Here is a 16,156-nt window from a genome sequence, read left to right as displayed (position 1 = left end):
CAATCATCAACACATCTTTCCATCTTCCACAACAGTTAAGTTTCAGCAACACAAGCATGTACAGGTCCTGTGTGACTGAGTTGTAGAAATGAGCAATACTAGTTCTTTCAAAAGTTTTCCTATTTTTCCTTTCTATTTTTCCATTCTACTCTTTCATGTTTTATAACTGTACACTGTAATGGTCTCTATTTCTGCAGCTACTGATTGCCGTCTTCCTTGTAACAACGGAGGTGACTGTCTGAATGGCCAGTGTATTTGTCCTCCAGGTTTTACTGGCGAAATCTGTGAAACACGAAGTAAGTAAACAATTAGTATTTCAAATGTTTAATACCGCTACTATTGTAGCATTTTTCAATCATTGATCTGATTTTTCTTTTTCACTTCAACAGTAAGTGATGGCTATATTTTTACCATCAACCCCAGTATCAGAACTACACCTTACCCTGGAGCAGACGTTGAGTTCTCATGTGAGATTATTGGTGACGGCCAGTTTGCTCAGCCTTACTGGACATTCCAAGATGGACAGCGAGTTTTACCATTTTCTTTAGGTGTGTGCATTGAATAAATTTATTTATGTTTCTAAAGCCTTGTCTAGACTATCAAAGTAGATTGACAAAAAAATGTTATGTGCCCAAATATGGTAGTGATATGACATCATCATGTCCATATATGGGCACATCGCATAAAGTTTTATAGTGTAGACAGAGTTTTACTGTATAAAGGAAAACATATGTATTTGAATGACACGTATATTTACATTTATTTTTAACAGGTCAACATATTGGAGTCCAAGCGAAATCCAATAAACAAACAACATTGGTGTTGAAAAATGCGACAGAAGATGATTCTGGAATATACACATGTTGGATTGGACAAGATGATAATCGATTCAAAATACAAGTGTACGGTATGTTAGATGTGACAAACGTATATGTAAATATATGTATATGGTATGTTTAAAATACAGGTGTATATGCAAATATAAATGTGTCTTGTGTAGTTGGAATAAAAGCCAGATATTTTTAATTAAGCTATGCATCATAGACGTTTTTTTTTTTATAGAACGCCCTTGTCTACAACCATGCCAAAATGGTGGTCGATGTATACACAGTGTTTGTGAATGTCTTGAAGAGTATAGTGGTGAATACTGCACAATCAGAGGTATATTAATATTGCTATGTGTGTCTTTTATACACCTGGACAAGTTTATTCCAATGTTTAACTTCACATGGTTTTCAATCACATTTGAATACACCTTTCAATGCTCTAGCCACAATAATTAAAGTGGAGTGGTTGGTCGCAGAAAAAGAGCCCTTTGAGAGCCACAGGGTTGTCAAAGGCCGCTGTCAAAAAGTGTTTGAAGTACTGGTGGCTACAGCCCTGCCTTTAGCAAACAATTGTGTTTTCAAAGATCCATACAATCTGCTTGAAAATATTGCCTATGTATTTGTATTGTAGTAAGAACATGTCTTCAGTCTTGTGAGAATGATGGTACTTGTATTGATGGAAGGTGTGTCTGTGCTGAAGGCTTCTCTGGCGATTTCTGTAACATGCAAGGTAATTTATACAGACTCTTCCATTATTAATGTAATATATTTTTCAGCCATGCTAATATATACATTTTTAATGGTAAAACAAGTGTTTTTTTATATTATTTGTATTCAACTGAAGATCACCGTAGAAATATTTTGTATTTAATGTCAATTTTTACATTTCATTTTGACTATTAAGGATTAAACAAAATACTACAACCTTTTGAATAAATTAGTAACTGTATGTTTGTCATATTTGTCAGTTAGAGGAGGTAGAAATAAGGTTATTATTTTTGGACAAGGTAGAATTATTTGTCTGTTTGCATGTTCTTTAATATGGCCCTTCGTTTCAGCTTGTGACCCACCATGTGAGAATGGTGGTCGATGTCATGGACCAGATATTTGCACTTGTACTACACATTTTGCTGGAAATTACTGCCAGTATTCAGGTAGTCTTGAGTCAGCTTCAAATCATCACCCCTTTCATATATTTGTAGTTGCACAATTACAATATTATACTACAGTATTATTATATATACAAAATATCATTTATGTAATATTGTTTGATGGTTTGCATGGTAAAATGCATAATAATAATACCATATATTTACTTTTTTATATATAGTTTCAACATTATTGTCTTGTCAATACATATTCCTTTGCAATACCTTTTCCCTTTGCTTGAAGATGTTTCCTTCCCTTAGAATGACTTTTTAAAATGTTTTCATTTGTTTTGCTTTTATATCATCAAATCATCTTTAGATCATCATTAATTCTCCTCTACAGTATGGCTTCCTTTCATATTCGTTTTGCAGACAACTCTTCCAAAATTAAACATCCGGAAACTCAAAACCCTCCTCAACAATGTCGAAAATGTTTTCATAATTTTAAAATGTAATCTTAAACATAAATCTTCTGGAAAATCCAATAGTGTTGTGTGACTGATAACTGGGTATCTGGCTGATAATGCTACATTCATATTTGAGGATCCCTCTCCAAGATGCTTCACTTTTTAGGCTGTGATTAAATTGAAGTTCACTATTTGGTGAAGTTCTTATAACATGTTTATGGGAGAATCTGACATTTTGAACCATTTTCAAAAAGAGTTAAATGTATTATGTTTTTAGTTCATATTTCTTTACGTTTACTTTTAGTTTAAGATTCATAAGTTTGGAAAACAATTATATCTAGTCTAGTAGCATCAACTAGATTGAATTATTTTCTAAACCTAATACTACCTGGATGAATGACAATATCCATTCCTGATTCATTAACTTTATTAAATGTTGATTTCCGATAAACCCTTCCCCCATCCTTCCTTTTATTTAGCATTCATGATAACTGCTATATTATTTAAAGAAGAAAGTAAAATTTATTTAAATACTATATATACTGTATATTATCAAAATTAGAAACAAAATTACTCCTGCACTTATGTACTGTATCTGCACAGTTGATCAATATAACTTTATTTGTTTGTGTTGAATTGAATTGAAAAACGCATTATATCTAAAGCCTACAGTGCACAGTTCATAAAAAAGACAAGAGGAGAGAGGTGAGTTTAAGAAGCTTCTCTGTGGTGCTGAAGAAACATCTTTGTTATGTATATATATTGTGATGTTTATTTTGTATTAATGAATTGATAATTTAATTACAGTTGAGGGAGTACGGGTACAGATTACAGGAACCCATAGTTCAGTGCCATCTATTGGTGATGAAGTGAGCTTTATATGTGAAGTGATAGGTAGTAGCAGACTACCTCATCCTGAATGGAGGGATCCTAGAGGCAATCTGATCCCACGGTTATCTACAGGTTAGTACACATTGTTTGTCGTGTTTTTTTTGTAATTTGGTTATTAAGAACATTAAATTTCACATTGGTAACTAAGGCTGGAAAGTTCAGATTTCAAAAGAACAAGGCCTTATATATCGCTGCAGTCGTGTGCTCAAGGACCGACCAACATAGCGAGCTGTAGAATCGCGTTGCACACGACTAAAAAACATGAATAAACGATCAGCAACAAGAAACACAAATTACAAACAATAACTTTTTTTTTCTAACACAATATCTTCCGTTTACTTATTTGATATATTTGGATTTCTTATGGATTCAGATTCAAGACAGTCGGTGGGTGTGTTAGTAAAGACAGCAACAGCAACAGAGCTGATTGTCAGAAGTATATCTTTAGATGATGTAGGCACGTATTCATGTTCCGTTGGACCGCTCAACCAATACCTCACCATTAATGTCAATCAACAAGGTAATTCTGGTTATCATTTATTAATTCCTGCATTCTAATAATTTGGTTTCCAATAGAATAATCTTATACTTACCTGAATTCTATTATTATATATAAATTATTATGTTTTCTTTATGAAAATTTGTAATTTATTTTCACCTTGTTTGCTTACAGCAAGAGTCTGTTTGCTGCCATGTGCGAATGGAGGGCGCTGTGTAACTGGTGTTTGTGAATGTCTGGCAGGTTATTCAGGACAATACTGTAATATTCGAGGTAGGGATTTTACCATAAAACTGCAATTTGATTTAATACTGAAATTGGATTGAAGACGAAGTCACAAATTGTCCAATTATGAGGCAGATTTTTATTATAGTTTCAAAATTGTCGGGATTTCACATACAGGTGACTGAAGTAAGTTTGTTTGTCTGTCGTCTATCTGTCCATTTTTGTACATTATTACCAATGTTACATCTGAATCATGATAACCATAATATTGCTATTCAGAGGGCTCTGGTTTCCAACTGAAGATTCAGCCACAAAATGTTCAGTCGCCACTAAGCAGAGGTGATACATTTAGTATGGTCTGTACCATAGAGGGTAAGAATAACATGCAACCACCTAGATGGACTGGACCAGATGGCAGATATATTGAGGAACAGAGTCCAGGTATGCAAATTAGCTCTTAAAAACATCTTTGTATAAGTTATGTTTGAATATTTTGTGTCGGGAAACCAATTAAGATCAGTACCATCAGTAAGTTGGACTGTTCATGCTTAGTTAAATGTACCTGAATTGGCTTTATGGATCATTCATTGCTTACATTGGTGAGTAGGTAACCCTGACTTGGATAAATAACTAAGCCTACACATGCCTATGTTGCAAATTCCAGGAATGAAACAACTATACATATTGTCAATACATTTCTAAATGTGAATATCTTATTAATATTCTTTTTGTCAAGGTACCTACCAACGTGTTTATGTAGAGCCATTGAGTAGCTCAGCTACTCGACTTGTACTGACAGATCTTCAAGACACAGATTCAGGCATTTATAACTGTATGATTGATTCGCTGCCGAACTCATTCACTGTTCTCATCCATGGTAAATTGTTTTTATATTTTTTTGCTGCTGTATTCGTTTACAACTAAAGCCAAACTAGTTTGTCAAAAAAGTGTGATGTGGCCAAATATGCTAATGTTATTACAATACATCATCGTATCCATGGGCACATTACCTTGTTTTGTCACATAAAGTTTGATAGTGTAGACAGAGTTTAAAGCTTGGTTGGTCAAATTACTTGCGTTGCACTTACATCCTAGTGGAAACCACGCTTAAGACCAACAATTTAGAAATTGTTTGTATATAGTCTTATTATACTTCTGTGTTATAATAAATTTGAAATGTTTTATCCTAGTTGATGGGTGCACAAAACCATGTTTGAATGGAGGAAGATGTATTAACAGTCATTGCCAATGCCCACCAGAATTCCAAGGAGGGCACTGTCAATACCATGGTAAATATTGTAGTAGTAGTTGCCTACTTTTGTTCTGAAAATGTCATAAACTAAACATAAACATTTCTATTTTGTGAGATCCCTATGTATGGACACCCCTTCAAAGGAAACAAATCTGGAATACATTGTTAACAGTAAAACGGTCTAAAATAAAGATTGTTTTCAGCTTCATTTTATAAAGGTAGATTCTAAAATTTATTTCAGCAATTCCAACAGACCTTCCTAACTTAGTTGGAAGTGGTGGATATAAGCTTGGTGAGCCCATGAACGTGACATGTCAACTGAACCCACGCAGAGGTGCTCCTTCTCCTCTTTGGATCGCACCAAATGGTCAACTCATCCACCCCGTTGGATTAGGTAATTATTATACTTATGTTAACCTACCCTGGTGTACAATAGACAAAATGATTTATGTTGGACAGTTTTGGTGATTTTTATGATCAGACAACTCATGAATGCCTAGGTTATCGATTGTCGCAAATCAAAAGCTCCTTAATGCACAATGTGAACTTGTACATTAAAATACTCTCTTTGAAATAGTAGGCTATTTCATTGATCAAATAAGTCCTTTTACAGGCTAACGTTTATATTTTGTATTTATTTGTTATTGTTTAGGTGGGGATGATCACCTGCATACAGTAATGTCATCACCATACAGTAGTACTTTAGTGTTGAATGAGGTGCGTATTAGTGATACAGGTACATACACCTGTAGAACAGGTAATACAATCAATACCGTCAAGATCCAGTTTAAACCATCAAGTAAGTAGTCTTTGTTCTATAAGTGTAACAGACAACATGTTTGATTACTTATGAAAGCTCATTAGTAATGAGTTGCTTGTGTGAAAAAGACTTTAGGTAGGGATTGTATACTGATTATAGTAGCTAATTTCATTTTGTGAACAGCTCGATGCTTCCCACCTTGTGTAAATGGTGGACTCTGTGTTGGTACTCGATGTGAGTGTATGCCTGGCTGGACTGGACCTGCCTGTTCCCAGAGAGGTACAGTTACAATCATATTCTAGAAGTCTCATATTATTCTTAAGAATTGCACTAAAGAATACATATATGCCATATTGTATAAATATATGTATATTGTAGGAATTTAGCTATATATTTATTTACATGTTTACTTGTCTCAGTATTTTTGTTTTCATTTATTTTTTCTGGTAATAATGTCACTGTGTTTTGTAGAATCAGCAAGAGGTACAATTAAGTTGACTCCAAGCAGGACAGGCGTCGCAATTGGTGATTCACATGATGTTGTTTGTGAAGTCATTGGTCCAGGAGTAACTCACCCTCTGTGGTATGGACCACAGAACAGCATAATTGGTCCCCAACAATCAGGTATAAAGACATTGTTTTTAAAACTACTACTAGGCCTAATAAAAGTGTAACTTTTGTTAAATAACCAAATATAGTAGTCTATCTAAAGCAAATGTGTGTGCAAAAATTAAATTTCAAACCTTTTGTTCATAGGAACTGAGAGAGTCTACATCCAAAATGTGAGCCCAACTGTTACAAAGCTTGTTATTCGCAACCTTCAACCAGAGGACCAGGGCATGTATCGTTGTGAAGCAGGAAGGGTACAGGTTGTCTATGAACAACTAAATACACTAGGTTAGTTTGTTGGCATGTTTGTATGTTAATTGTGAAAGGAGTTGCTGTAGCCAAGTGTTTACGACACTTAACTATCATACAGAAAGATCTAGGCTCAATTCACCTCCACTCTAATTCCAATCTACTGTAAATGAGTAAAATATTAGGGAGGATAAGATGGTTAGAAGGACCTGGCCACCCTACCACATTTTCCAAGTAGTATAAGTAGCTCCTAATAGTTACTTAACCTTTATTCAGTACTTAATAAATTAATCGGCTTAACTTTATATTATTATACTATGGATTGTGTAATTTGTAAATTTCTATGATGGTTGAAATCATTTTTGTATGTCTTGTTTTAGTAAGTTGCGGACAACCTTGTCTCAATGGAGGTACCTGTGTTGGTGGTGTGTGCAGATGTAGCCCAGGCTATGGCGGTGAACACTGTGCTCAACAATGTAAGTCATAACTTTATTATGGGTCTCCATTTTAGATGCATTCAGATGAATTCAGTTTAATTTGAACAGAAAGGCAATTATTGTAAAACATCTATGATATTAAAGAACATGTGTAAATGATAAAAATATTTGTAATTTTTTTACCATTTTAGTTGCTTGCAGCCCAGACTGTTTGAATGGCGGTGTTTGTGTTGATGGTAGTTGTCTTTGTCAGCAAGGTTTTCATGGTATATCTTGTTCAGACACATGTAAGTTTGTTTTTAAATTATTAATAATAAGTATACTAAATCAATGAAAAGTAAAGAAGATAGGCCTGTGTACAATACATCAAGACAAAGAGTTTTAAAATAGAGAATGGTATATTTATGTTTCTTTAATGAAATGTTTTGTCTTTTAGATGTTGATGCTCCAATGCGAGTAACTCAGGTGGGTGGTGGCCCAGTGCAAGTGGGAGCCGTTGTCAGTTACATCTGTGAAGTGGTTGGAGTAGCTGCTGTGGAAAAACCAAGATGGGTTGGGCCAAGTGGTGAACCTATTGTATCTGGTTAGTCAATAAATATAATAAAACACTTGAAACAAATATTTTAATATCAATCTCAGGAGATATACTATTTGTTTGTTTGACTAATTTTTTGTTTTGCATCAGGTGAACGCATTGAAGTTTTACCACGAGGAACAAATGGTGTTGTACTGGTAATTAATGGTTTACAACCAAGTGATGCAGGTCGATATGTTTGCGTCGTGGGAACACTCCGCTCCACTTTAAACATTGAGATAGGTGGTAAGGATTTAGAGTACTTATCTTTAAATATAAAAATACCAGATCATAATGTGATTTATTCCCTCCAATCACAACAATGATTTACATTGATTTGATGCTTTGAAAAGCACTATGAATATAGATATTAATTTCAAAATATATATTTCGTAGCACCGTGTACAGCAGTGTGTGAAAATGGCGGTACTTGTAATGATGGTAGCTGTGATTGTCTCCCAGGCTACGATGGTGATCATTGCCAAGTTACAAGTAAATATAGATACTGCTTTATATCTCTTAAAGTTTTAAATATCTAAAAGTTTTATATAAGTTGATATACATGTTTGGACAATACAGATTGTAAACGTATATTATTTTAAGATGTTTATGCCAGAAATTATTTTTACCATAATATTTTGAATGGAGTTGTCAAATGTTAGTTGTTTGTGTTGGAGAAATAGGCATGTTCACTGTATACAAACTTTGGTAATATATCAAATTTGATTTGAAATGGTATTGCTGATTTAAGTACTGTGTTTGTAAAATATGATTAATCCACAAATTGTTCTTTTTATAGATATAGAGTACTTTATCACAATAACAACAGTTGACAATGTTACTCCTATCGTTGGCCAAGATGTAAGCTTCCTCTGTGAAGTGACCGAAAACCCTACTCTTGGCAGCCCAAGATGGCTGTACCCTGATCATTCCGAGATTTCACCTTTAGGGTTTAGCCGGGACCAGCGTATTCACGTTGAAGAGATATCACCTACTGCTACAAAGCTAAATATCAGAAGCTTGAGACCGGAGGATGAAGGAATGTACACATGTGCTGTCAGCCATATCAGTCGAAAATTCGCTGTCAATCTTACAGGTTTGTAATTTAATTCTTCTGAAATAGATACCACAAATAGATCGGACTGTGAAGGTGTGGCAAAGCTTTTCCAGTATTCATTTTACTACAGTAAATTCTAACAGTATTATAAAACCAAACTTTTCTTGAGGTTCATTGAAAACACATTCCTAATACCAGACCTTCCAGAACGGACATATCAAGGTGTCTGGTAATGGGAGAGCTGACTGTATACAATTGTTTTGTATTCATTCTTGTTTAAATGTTTCTGTAGAACCAACCTGTCAACTTCCATGTTTGTATGGAGGCACTTGTTTTGGAGGTGACTGTCTCTGTCCTGAAGGATTTATTGGCGACCAATGTCAAACTACAGGTAAACTAATAATTTAATATAATATTTTTAATTTATATAGCACTATTCCAACGATCAATACTCAACAATACTGTTACAATTTTTAATGGATGTGTGAGCTAGTACCCCGTGGTAACCACATACTTGTCTCGAAAGATGTACAGGTTCTTTAAAGGAGAAGACTTGTTCTACCACCAGAATCATGGAGCGAGTGAGCCTCGAACCCTTGCCGATGTTATGGCTATGTAATTAAGGTTCCACTGTCTTAACTGCTTGGCCACTCGCTCTCTAATCCAAATTTGTTTAAAGATTTAAATTTCATCACAATCTGTATGTTAGTAGTCAATAATTTAATTGTAAGATAAACTTTAAATTGAGTGATTGAAATAATTGATTGAAATATGTTATTATTTTTTTCAAATTAGAACAAGGCTTTGTAATCCGCTTCGTAACCCCCTCTGAAACTGATCTTCAACTGTATGGTGATGTGGTTTACGAGTGTGAGATTGCCTCTGTCACAGGTTTCCGCAATCCAAGCTGGATTGCACCAGATGGAACAGCAATTTCAACAAGAGGTACTTATGCTATACAACTTATAACAAATAACATGATAAATTTAATCCGTGTGGTATACTTAAATATTTTGTTTTGAACTTGTATATTACCCTATGCACTTTAAAGAACATGGAATATCTTAATTCAAATTAGTAGGGTTATCCCAAAATTTACAGCAACCCACGCCCAATTTTTTCTTTGGTGACATTTCATGTTATTAAATATTCTCTTTTTAGGTGCTAACACTCGTCGTTATGTTGAATATGCCTCACCTACGTCCACTCGCCTTGTTATACAGGGGCTTCAACTTCAGGATCAGGGTATTTATACCTGTAATGTTGGGTCTGTCAATGACACTGTACCTGTTGTATTAGATGGTAAGTTAATATAAATCTTTATTAGTAAAATTGAATAGAATAAAAAGAATACAAACAAATAACATATGTATTTGTATTATTTTGCAGTTGCAAACTGTGTTCCACCTTGCCAGAATGGAGGCCAATGTCTGGATGGTTCTTGTCTCTGTCCAGCTGGATTCTATGGCAGCCAATGCCAACATCTTGGTAACTACAGTATACTTAATGTACTACACAATATAACACAAAATCAGTATTATTACAATAAGCATCATCTAATTAATTTAACAATTATAAAAAGTCTTGCTCTCTTAGTCACCATCTATGTATGGATGACCAAACCCAGTACCATTTTATTTTTACAAAATAGTTACCTTATACAATAAAGTATATAAAACTAAGCTTTTATTTTATTCTTGTTTTTTACAGAATCACCCCAAGCATTAACAATAATACCACCATCCACACTTCCTGAGATTGGTGAGACCGTATCTATCATCTGCAATGCACCATCTCCAGGCAGATACCGAAACCCACAATGGTTCTACCCTGAAGGAAGATCAGTTCTAATGAAGTCAGAAGGTAAGTTAACACTCCTTGTTAGATAATATTCTTGTACTCTTGTATTAGTACATAAGCAAGGAACTCAGGGTCCAGAACTCTGGTTTGCACAAGCTTAACTTAAAAATGTTCAAAGTGCGTTGTCAAAGTATTGGTATTGTTTACCATGCTTTCTGTTTTTTTTTTATTAGGAGCTGGAAATGTATTTGTTGATATTCTTGGACCATTTTCAACTAGACTTACAATTGACGATATTAAAGTTGAAGATCTTGGAGCCTATAGGTGTGAAACAGGTCCACTATCATCTGTCTATACTGTGCTGGCAGAAGGTAGGACTATTGATGTTTCTTTGCTTTTTGGGAAAATGCTGGATAAGATATACCTCAACTCTATATTTCCAAGAAATGTATTTTATATCTGGTGTACCATGCTGAACACATAAATTGAACTACATTTTTTTTTGTATTTAGATACAAGAGATTGCAGTACACGTCCATGTCAGAATGGAGGAACATGTTATCGTGGTGTCTGCACATGCCCACCTGGCTACACTGGAATACAATGTGAAACACAATGTAAGTTTAATATTAAAAGAACAACATTTCAACAAGAAGATGTGTATGTACCACTGGTTGTATTCATACCAGCAAGGTGAAATGTGCCACAAAGTGAAGATTTATGTGCTTTTAACCAGATTGTTTTTGTTTGTTTTACTTCAGTGGAATCATTAAGAGTCAAGATCACCCCACAAACAACATTACGAGAAGGTGAAGACTTGATTCTGGAGTGTAATGTGCCAGATGCCAGTCCATTTAAGAATCCACAATGGAGAACACCATCTGGTGAAATCATTTACCCACTTAATCAAGGTAATTATAATGAAGACATTCCTATGTTATTATAATAAAGCAATAATATATGATTACTGCTACACAAATAAATACAAAGCAATGTTCCTATTGTGGAATAACTCCGAGATATAATAAATGATTTCAGTCCGCTAAAAATGTAATAATCAAAATGATGTTATGTAGTAATTTTTTAATTTTTTGTCAATTCTTTTTTCCCCTTTAATTTATACAGGTGGCATTGAATCCCTGTATGTACAGTCAGTTAGTGCAACTACATCAACCCTTGTTATTAAGAATGTGAATGTAAGGAACAGTGGGGCCTACCTTTGTAAAGCTGGACCACTACAAGCTGAATACACATTTACACTCACAGGTAAGATGATGTTTTCATGTTGTAGAGAGCTATTATAGAATAATGGTTAAAAAATCAAACTAGCATGTTTGAGGCATGGTTTCAACACCCATCTGTGCTTGCATATTATTTTTGTCAAGTGTTGCCCGTCCTTCGGTTAGGATGTAATTTATCATGGTTCATTATTACAATGGCTTATATATTTTTCTTTTACAGATGTTTCTTGTAGCCCAGCTTGTGTTAATGGTGGTACTTGTGCTAAAGGCAATTGTATATGTCCAAGAGATTTTAATGGTATTGCCTGTGAAAGAGAAGGTAAGTATTTTAAAAAAAAATTGATAAATGTACTATTTTGAACTACTCTTTGTACTACTAGAACAGAATGCACTCTACCTATTTGGTTATTTACATTAAATGAAAATAAAACTTTTTATTTTATTGTGTATTTTCACTTTAGATTTTGTGATACGTATTTTGGATTCAGACTTGCTAAATCATGAAGAAGGTTCTAACATGACATTGGTATGTGAGCTCCCATCTAACAGCTTCTTCCGCAATCCACAATGGTTTGATATTCTTTCAAACGTTGTGCCAACATTGAGTGCTGGTAAGTTTTAACTCTTCTATTTTTATTGATTGATATTCACATTGATTTTTCTTGTTTGCCTTGCAACTGAACATTTTTCTCTAGCATCCCTCTATTCCGCAACTATGTACATTAGAAACGTCATTTAAATATTCTAACCCTGTTGTTTTTTCCTAGGTGTTGATGAGCGAGTGGTGCAGGAAACGTTGTCACCACTATCAACCAAACTCTACTTTTCACCCCTTCACCAGACGGATACAGGTACCTACACATGTATGGCAGGGCGCTTCCGTGATGAATATGATCTGCAAGTTAATGGTAAGATTTTTAGGTTAATACTGAAATGTTTTTTTTGTCCATTATCATAATAAAATAAAAATAGAAATTCATCTTAAAGACTGGCAAATATGATAAAAAAACAGATAAATATAAAATATAAAAAAAAATGGAAATGGTAAAGTTTTAACAAAATGCACTTTCGTGTAATTATAAATAAATATCGTTTTTCCAGCTATTCCATGTGACCAGATCTGCATGAATGGAGGATTGTGTGTGTTTGGTAAATGCGAATGCTTACCTGGATTCAGAGGTACAACATGTGAAATACCAGGTGGTAAGTTCTAATATTAGTTATTCAACATTGCAACAGGATGTTTGGAAGTAGATGGAAGATGTTAGAGTGAGAGAGAAAGAGGGCCTTCAGTGACTGCACTGACATGACATGACCCTTAGGGGAGAAGCATGTACAAAAGTGTATCATGAGTAATGATCCATTTGTTGAAATAGCGGTATTTAAGAACCTATGCATTACATCAAATAAAATCTTTATCACAATCTCAATAAGAATGTAATACAGTACAATTAAAATTGAGTATACAGAAGATCGATATGTTTACATCACTCACACAGCCTATGAGCTCATTCAATTGATAAAATCTCTGTATGTTTTCTCGTATAAGATGTTACTCTAGTTATAACTGTGGAGGAGATTACTGGCAAGGAACCTATAGCAGGTGAAGATGTGAGATACTCCTGTAAGATATCAGAAACCAGTGGTTTCTTAAGACCAACATGGTATGGACCCGATGGTCTACAGGTTGAACCCATTAGCGATGGTAAGTTTCATGTACCATATAATTACCTCACATTCATACAGTCTGATTGGTCTAGCCATTCCAGATTTACAACCACAAATTGCTAGCTGGTCTATATAGTCGCTTTATTTTTCTCTACGTAAAATCAAGAAAATTAGAAGATATGTCAATTTTTCACTCATAATTTGTTTCATTTTGTTTGTACAATTTCTCAATCGTTTTACAGGCAACTATCACATTGGTAGTGATCTAATAACACTGCGTGAAAGTCACTTGGCATTCCGTGGTCTTAGCTTCAGTGATAGTGGTAACTATTCTTGTGTGGCAGGACCTATGAGGTATATCCATCAACTTGTTGTTCAAGGTAGGTTACTTTGACAATTTTGGCCTTCCATAATCATCATACATTTATATCTTGACAATTAATTCTTTTTTTTTATTACGTTGATGTTATTTTAACAATTTTTAGAAAATGATGATGAATGTTGCAATTTATAAACTTGTTTGTTTCTTATCTTCAGAGCCGGTTATTCCAGTCACAACACAAGAGTAAGTGCTTAGTTTATTTATAAATTAAATTATAAAAATTCCAAAATTATAATTTGCTATTTGTATGTTATTGTCGTTATCATTTGTCATATAGGTATAAAAGTACATTCAATATTTAAAGTATTAAGATTTATGATATCCAAAGTTCTTTTCTACTTAGCCACAGTCATAATGAAAACAAAACACTATAACCTATTTTTCAGGCCAGAGTACATAAGAATTGAGGAATACATGAAGAATGAGTCAATATCCATTGGTGGTCAAGCCATCTTTATGTGTCGAATTGTTGGCAACCCTCAACCAGAATACATTTGGTTCAAAGATGGTGAACCAGTCAGTGAAGAAGACCCAGCATTCCTTATTATGACCTTTGACTGGGGCACTATGATGACCATTCACACGGTGATGATTGGCGACACGGGAGAGTATCGATGTGATGGGTCAAACAGAGTTGGAACAAGAACGTTATTTAGTGAACTGGAAGTTAATGAAGGTATGTTTGTTATTTTAAGCCTGATTTACTAAGTTTAGTCTAGTCTAAACTAGCAAATTTGCTTTAGAAACTTTTGGAAAGTAAAGTTTTACATTAAATAATTTAGTACTGTTTTTGATTTTATTTTTTATCTGCAGCTCCATGCTTCCCATCATGTCAGAATGGAGGCAGATGCATTCTGGGAGAATGTGCTTGTACTGAGGGTTATACAGGAAGCTATTGTCAATCAGGTTGGTGTTGCTATAGTGAATTATGATGCTGCTATGTACCTATTTTTTTTCTCGATATGCATGTAGTCATGTGGTGTGTTGTGAAAATGAAAAGTCATTGCTGTACAATACGTGACTGACATAACCTTGAGATGGAGTGAAAGACACTTTATTATAACTGTAATCAAATTAAAGTTCTTTATAATTAATCTATGTTTTATTAGGAATGTACAACTGTATTTTTTGATGTGTGTGAAAAACAAACAAACAAGAAGTCTGAAATCCTAGTTTATTTTGCACTAATATTTGTCATGTTTTATTTTCAGAGAGACTGTGCATCTCCGAGTGTTTGAATGGTGGCGTTTGCCAAATGGGAAAATGCTTCTGTGCAAAGGGTTACACTGGTGATATATGCCAATTAGGTATAAAATTTGCAATTATCATCAATCATCATGATATAGATCATCATCATTGCTAGCCATTTCAGCCCACTGCAGGTTGAAAGCCTCTTAAAATAACTTTCTATTTTTGTAACTATATAGAAATAGAATGTTCCTGTTTGATTTTCTAACATGTCATGTTTTGTTTTGTTTCACAGAGAAAGCATGTGAACCAGAATGTAGGAATGGAGGTGTGTGCAACAAAGGAGAATGTGACTGTCCAGATGGCTTCAGAGGAGATTCTTGTGAAATAGGTAGAAAAGCATAATGATATGTGTTCACACTATCAATAATTTTCTGTTCTGCTTATATTCATAATCAATGGGTAAAATAACGATTTAAGGGAAATGATTCATTTACTGACTCTAAACTAAACTGAATCATCATTTAAACATTTTGTTTTTGAAGCAATATGCCTTCCAGCCTGTTTGAATGGTGGTATCTGTTCTATTGGTGAATGTGTCTGCAGTCCTGGATTTGTCGGATCCTACTGTCAAGCAGGTAACATGTTGTTTCTCTCTCTCTTCTCTTTACCATGTTTTCCAGTCCTATGGCCCTGATTTCAATTCTAATTCTAAAGCTCTGTCTACACTATCAAACTTTCTGTGCCAAAAATGTGATGTGCCCATGGACACGATGACATCACTGCGATATTTGAGCACATCACACTTTTTTAAAGTTTGATAGTGTAGAGTTAGTCCAAGTTACAAGTAACTCACAGTTTCCTTACAGAAATTATAATATGTTATTACTATTCTTATTTTGCAAATTTAAAGCTACTTTTAAAAAAGAAAAAACTTAAACA

At 34.2% G+C, this 16,156-nt stretch overlaps 1 protein-coding gene across 1 annotated transcript in view; it reads left to right on the top strand.

Moving 5' to 3' along the window:
* Nucleotides 1-16,156, top strand: part of LOC140057617 (uncharacterized) — a 98,624-nt gene that overhangs the window by 66,408 nt on the left and 16,060 nt on the right. The window contains exons 61-104 of the mRNA XM_072103334.1: nucleotides 198-296; nucleotides 390-548; nucleotides 773-907; nucleotides 1,063-1,161; nucleotides 1,459-1,557; nucleotides 1,886-1,981; nucleotides 3,190-3,345; nucleotides 3,647-3,793; nucleotides 3,947-4,045; nucleotides 4,277-4,438; nucleotides 4,734-4,874; nucleotides 5,188-5,286; nucleotides 5,491-5,643; nucleotides 5,902-6,048; nucleotides 6,193-6,288; nucleotides 6,481-6,633; nucleotides 6,766-6,906; nucleotides 7,248-7,343; nucleotides 7,496-7,591; nucleotides 7,741-7,887; nucleotides 7,990-8,124; nucleotides 8,275-8,370; nucleotides 8,678-8,974; nucleotides 9,228-9,326; nucleotides 9,731-9,880; nucleotides 10,097-10,237; nucleotides 10,325-10,423; nucleotides 10,646-10,798; nucleotides 10,969-11,106; nucleotides 11,248-11,352; nucleotides 11,497-11,646; nucleotides 11,861-12,001; nucleotides 12,197-12,295; nucleotides 12,438-12,587; nucleotides 12,744-12,884; nucleotides 13,078-13,179; nucleotides 13,526-13,681; nucleotides 13,887-14,024; nucleotides 14,182-14,209; nucleotides 14,413-14,702; nucleotides 14,840-14,932; nucleotides 15,238-15,333; nucleotides 15,510-15,605; nucleotides 15,760-15,852. Coding sequence (XP_071959435.1) covers nucleotides 198-296; nucleotides 390-548; nucleotides 773-907; nucleotides 1,063-1,161; nucleotides 1,459-1,557; nucleotides 1,886-1,981; nucleotides 3,190-3,345; nucleotides 3,647-3,793; nucleotides 3,947-4,045; nucleotides 4,277-4,438; nucleotides 4,734-4,874; nucleotides 5,188-5,286; nucleotides 5,491-5,643; nucleotides 5,902-6,048; nucleotides 6,193-6,288; nucleotides 6,481-6,633; nucleotides 6,766-6,906; nucleotides 7,248-7,343; nucleotides 7,496-7,591; nucleotides 7,741-7,887; nucleotides 7,990-8,124; nucleotides 8,275-8,370; nucleotides 8,678-8,974; nucleotides 9,228-9,326; nucleotides 9,731-9,880; nucleotides 10,097-10,237; nucleotides 10,325-10,423; nucleotides 10,646-10,798; nucleotides 10,969-11,106; nucleotides 11,248-11,352; nucleotides 11,497-11,646; nucleotides 11,861-12,001; nucleotides 12,197-12,295; nucleotides 12,438-12,587; nucleotides 12,744-12,884; nucleotides 13,078-13,179; nucleotides 13,526-13,681; nucleotides 13,887-14,024; nucleotides 14,182-14,209; nucleotides 14,413-14,702; nucleotides 14,840-14,932; nucleotides 15,238-15,333; nucleotides 15,510-15,605; nucleotides 15,760-15,852 — 5,706 coding nt within the window. The remainder of the gene's footprint in view (nucleotides 1-197; nucleotides 297-389; nucleotides 549-772; nucleotides 908-1,062; nucleotides 1,162-1,458; nucleotides 1,558-1,885; nucleotides 1,982-3,189; nucleotides 3,346-3,646; nucleotides 3,794-3,946; nucleotides 4,046-4,276; nucleotides 4,439-4,733; nucleotides 4,875-5,187; nucleotides 5,287-5,490; nucleotides 5,644-5,901; nucleotides 6,049-6,192; nucleotides 6,289-6,480; nucleotides 6,634-6,765; nucleotides 6,907-7,247; nucleotides 7,344-7,495; nucleotides 7,592-7,740; nucleotides 7,888-7,989; nucleotides 8,125-8,274; nucleotides 8,371-8,677; nucleotides 8,975-9,227; nucleotides 9,327-9,730; nucleotides 9,881-10,096; nucleotides 10,238-10,324; nucleotides 10,424-10,645; nucleotides 10,799-10,968; nucleotides 11,107-11,247; nucleotides 11,353-11,496; nucleotides 11,647-11,860; nucleotides 12,002-12,196; nucleotides 12,296-12,437; nucleotides 12,588-12,743; nucleotides 12,885-13,077; nucleotides 13,180-13,525; nucleotides 13,682-13,886; nucleotides 14,025-14,181; nucleotides 14,210-14,412; nucleotides 14,703-14,839; nucleotides 14,933-15,237; nucleotides 15,334-15,509; nucleotides 15,606-15,759; nucleotides 15,853-16,156) is intronic.

The sequence above is a fragment of the Antedon mediterranea genome, chromosome 8 (assembly GCF_964355755.1).
Source record: "Antedon mediterranea chromosome 8, ecAntMedi1.1, whole genome shotgun sequence".
Lineage (NCBI taxonomy): Eukaryota > Metazoa > Echinodermata > Crinoidea > Comatulida > Antedonidae > Antedon > Antedon mediterranea.
Note: the sequence above shows the minus strand (reverse complement) of the source record. Positions and strands in the feature narration are given on the sequence as shown.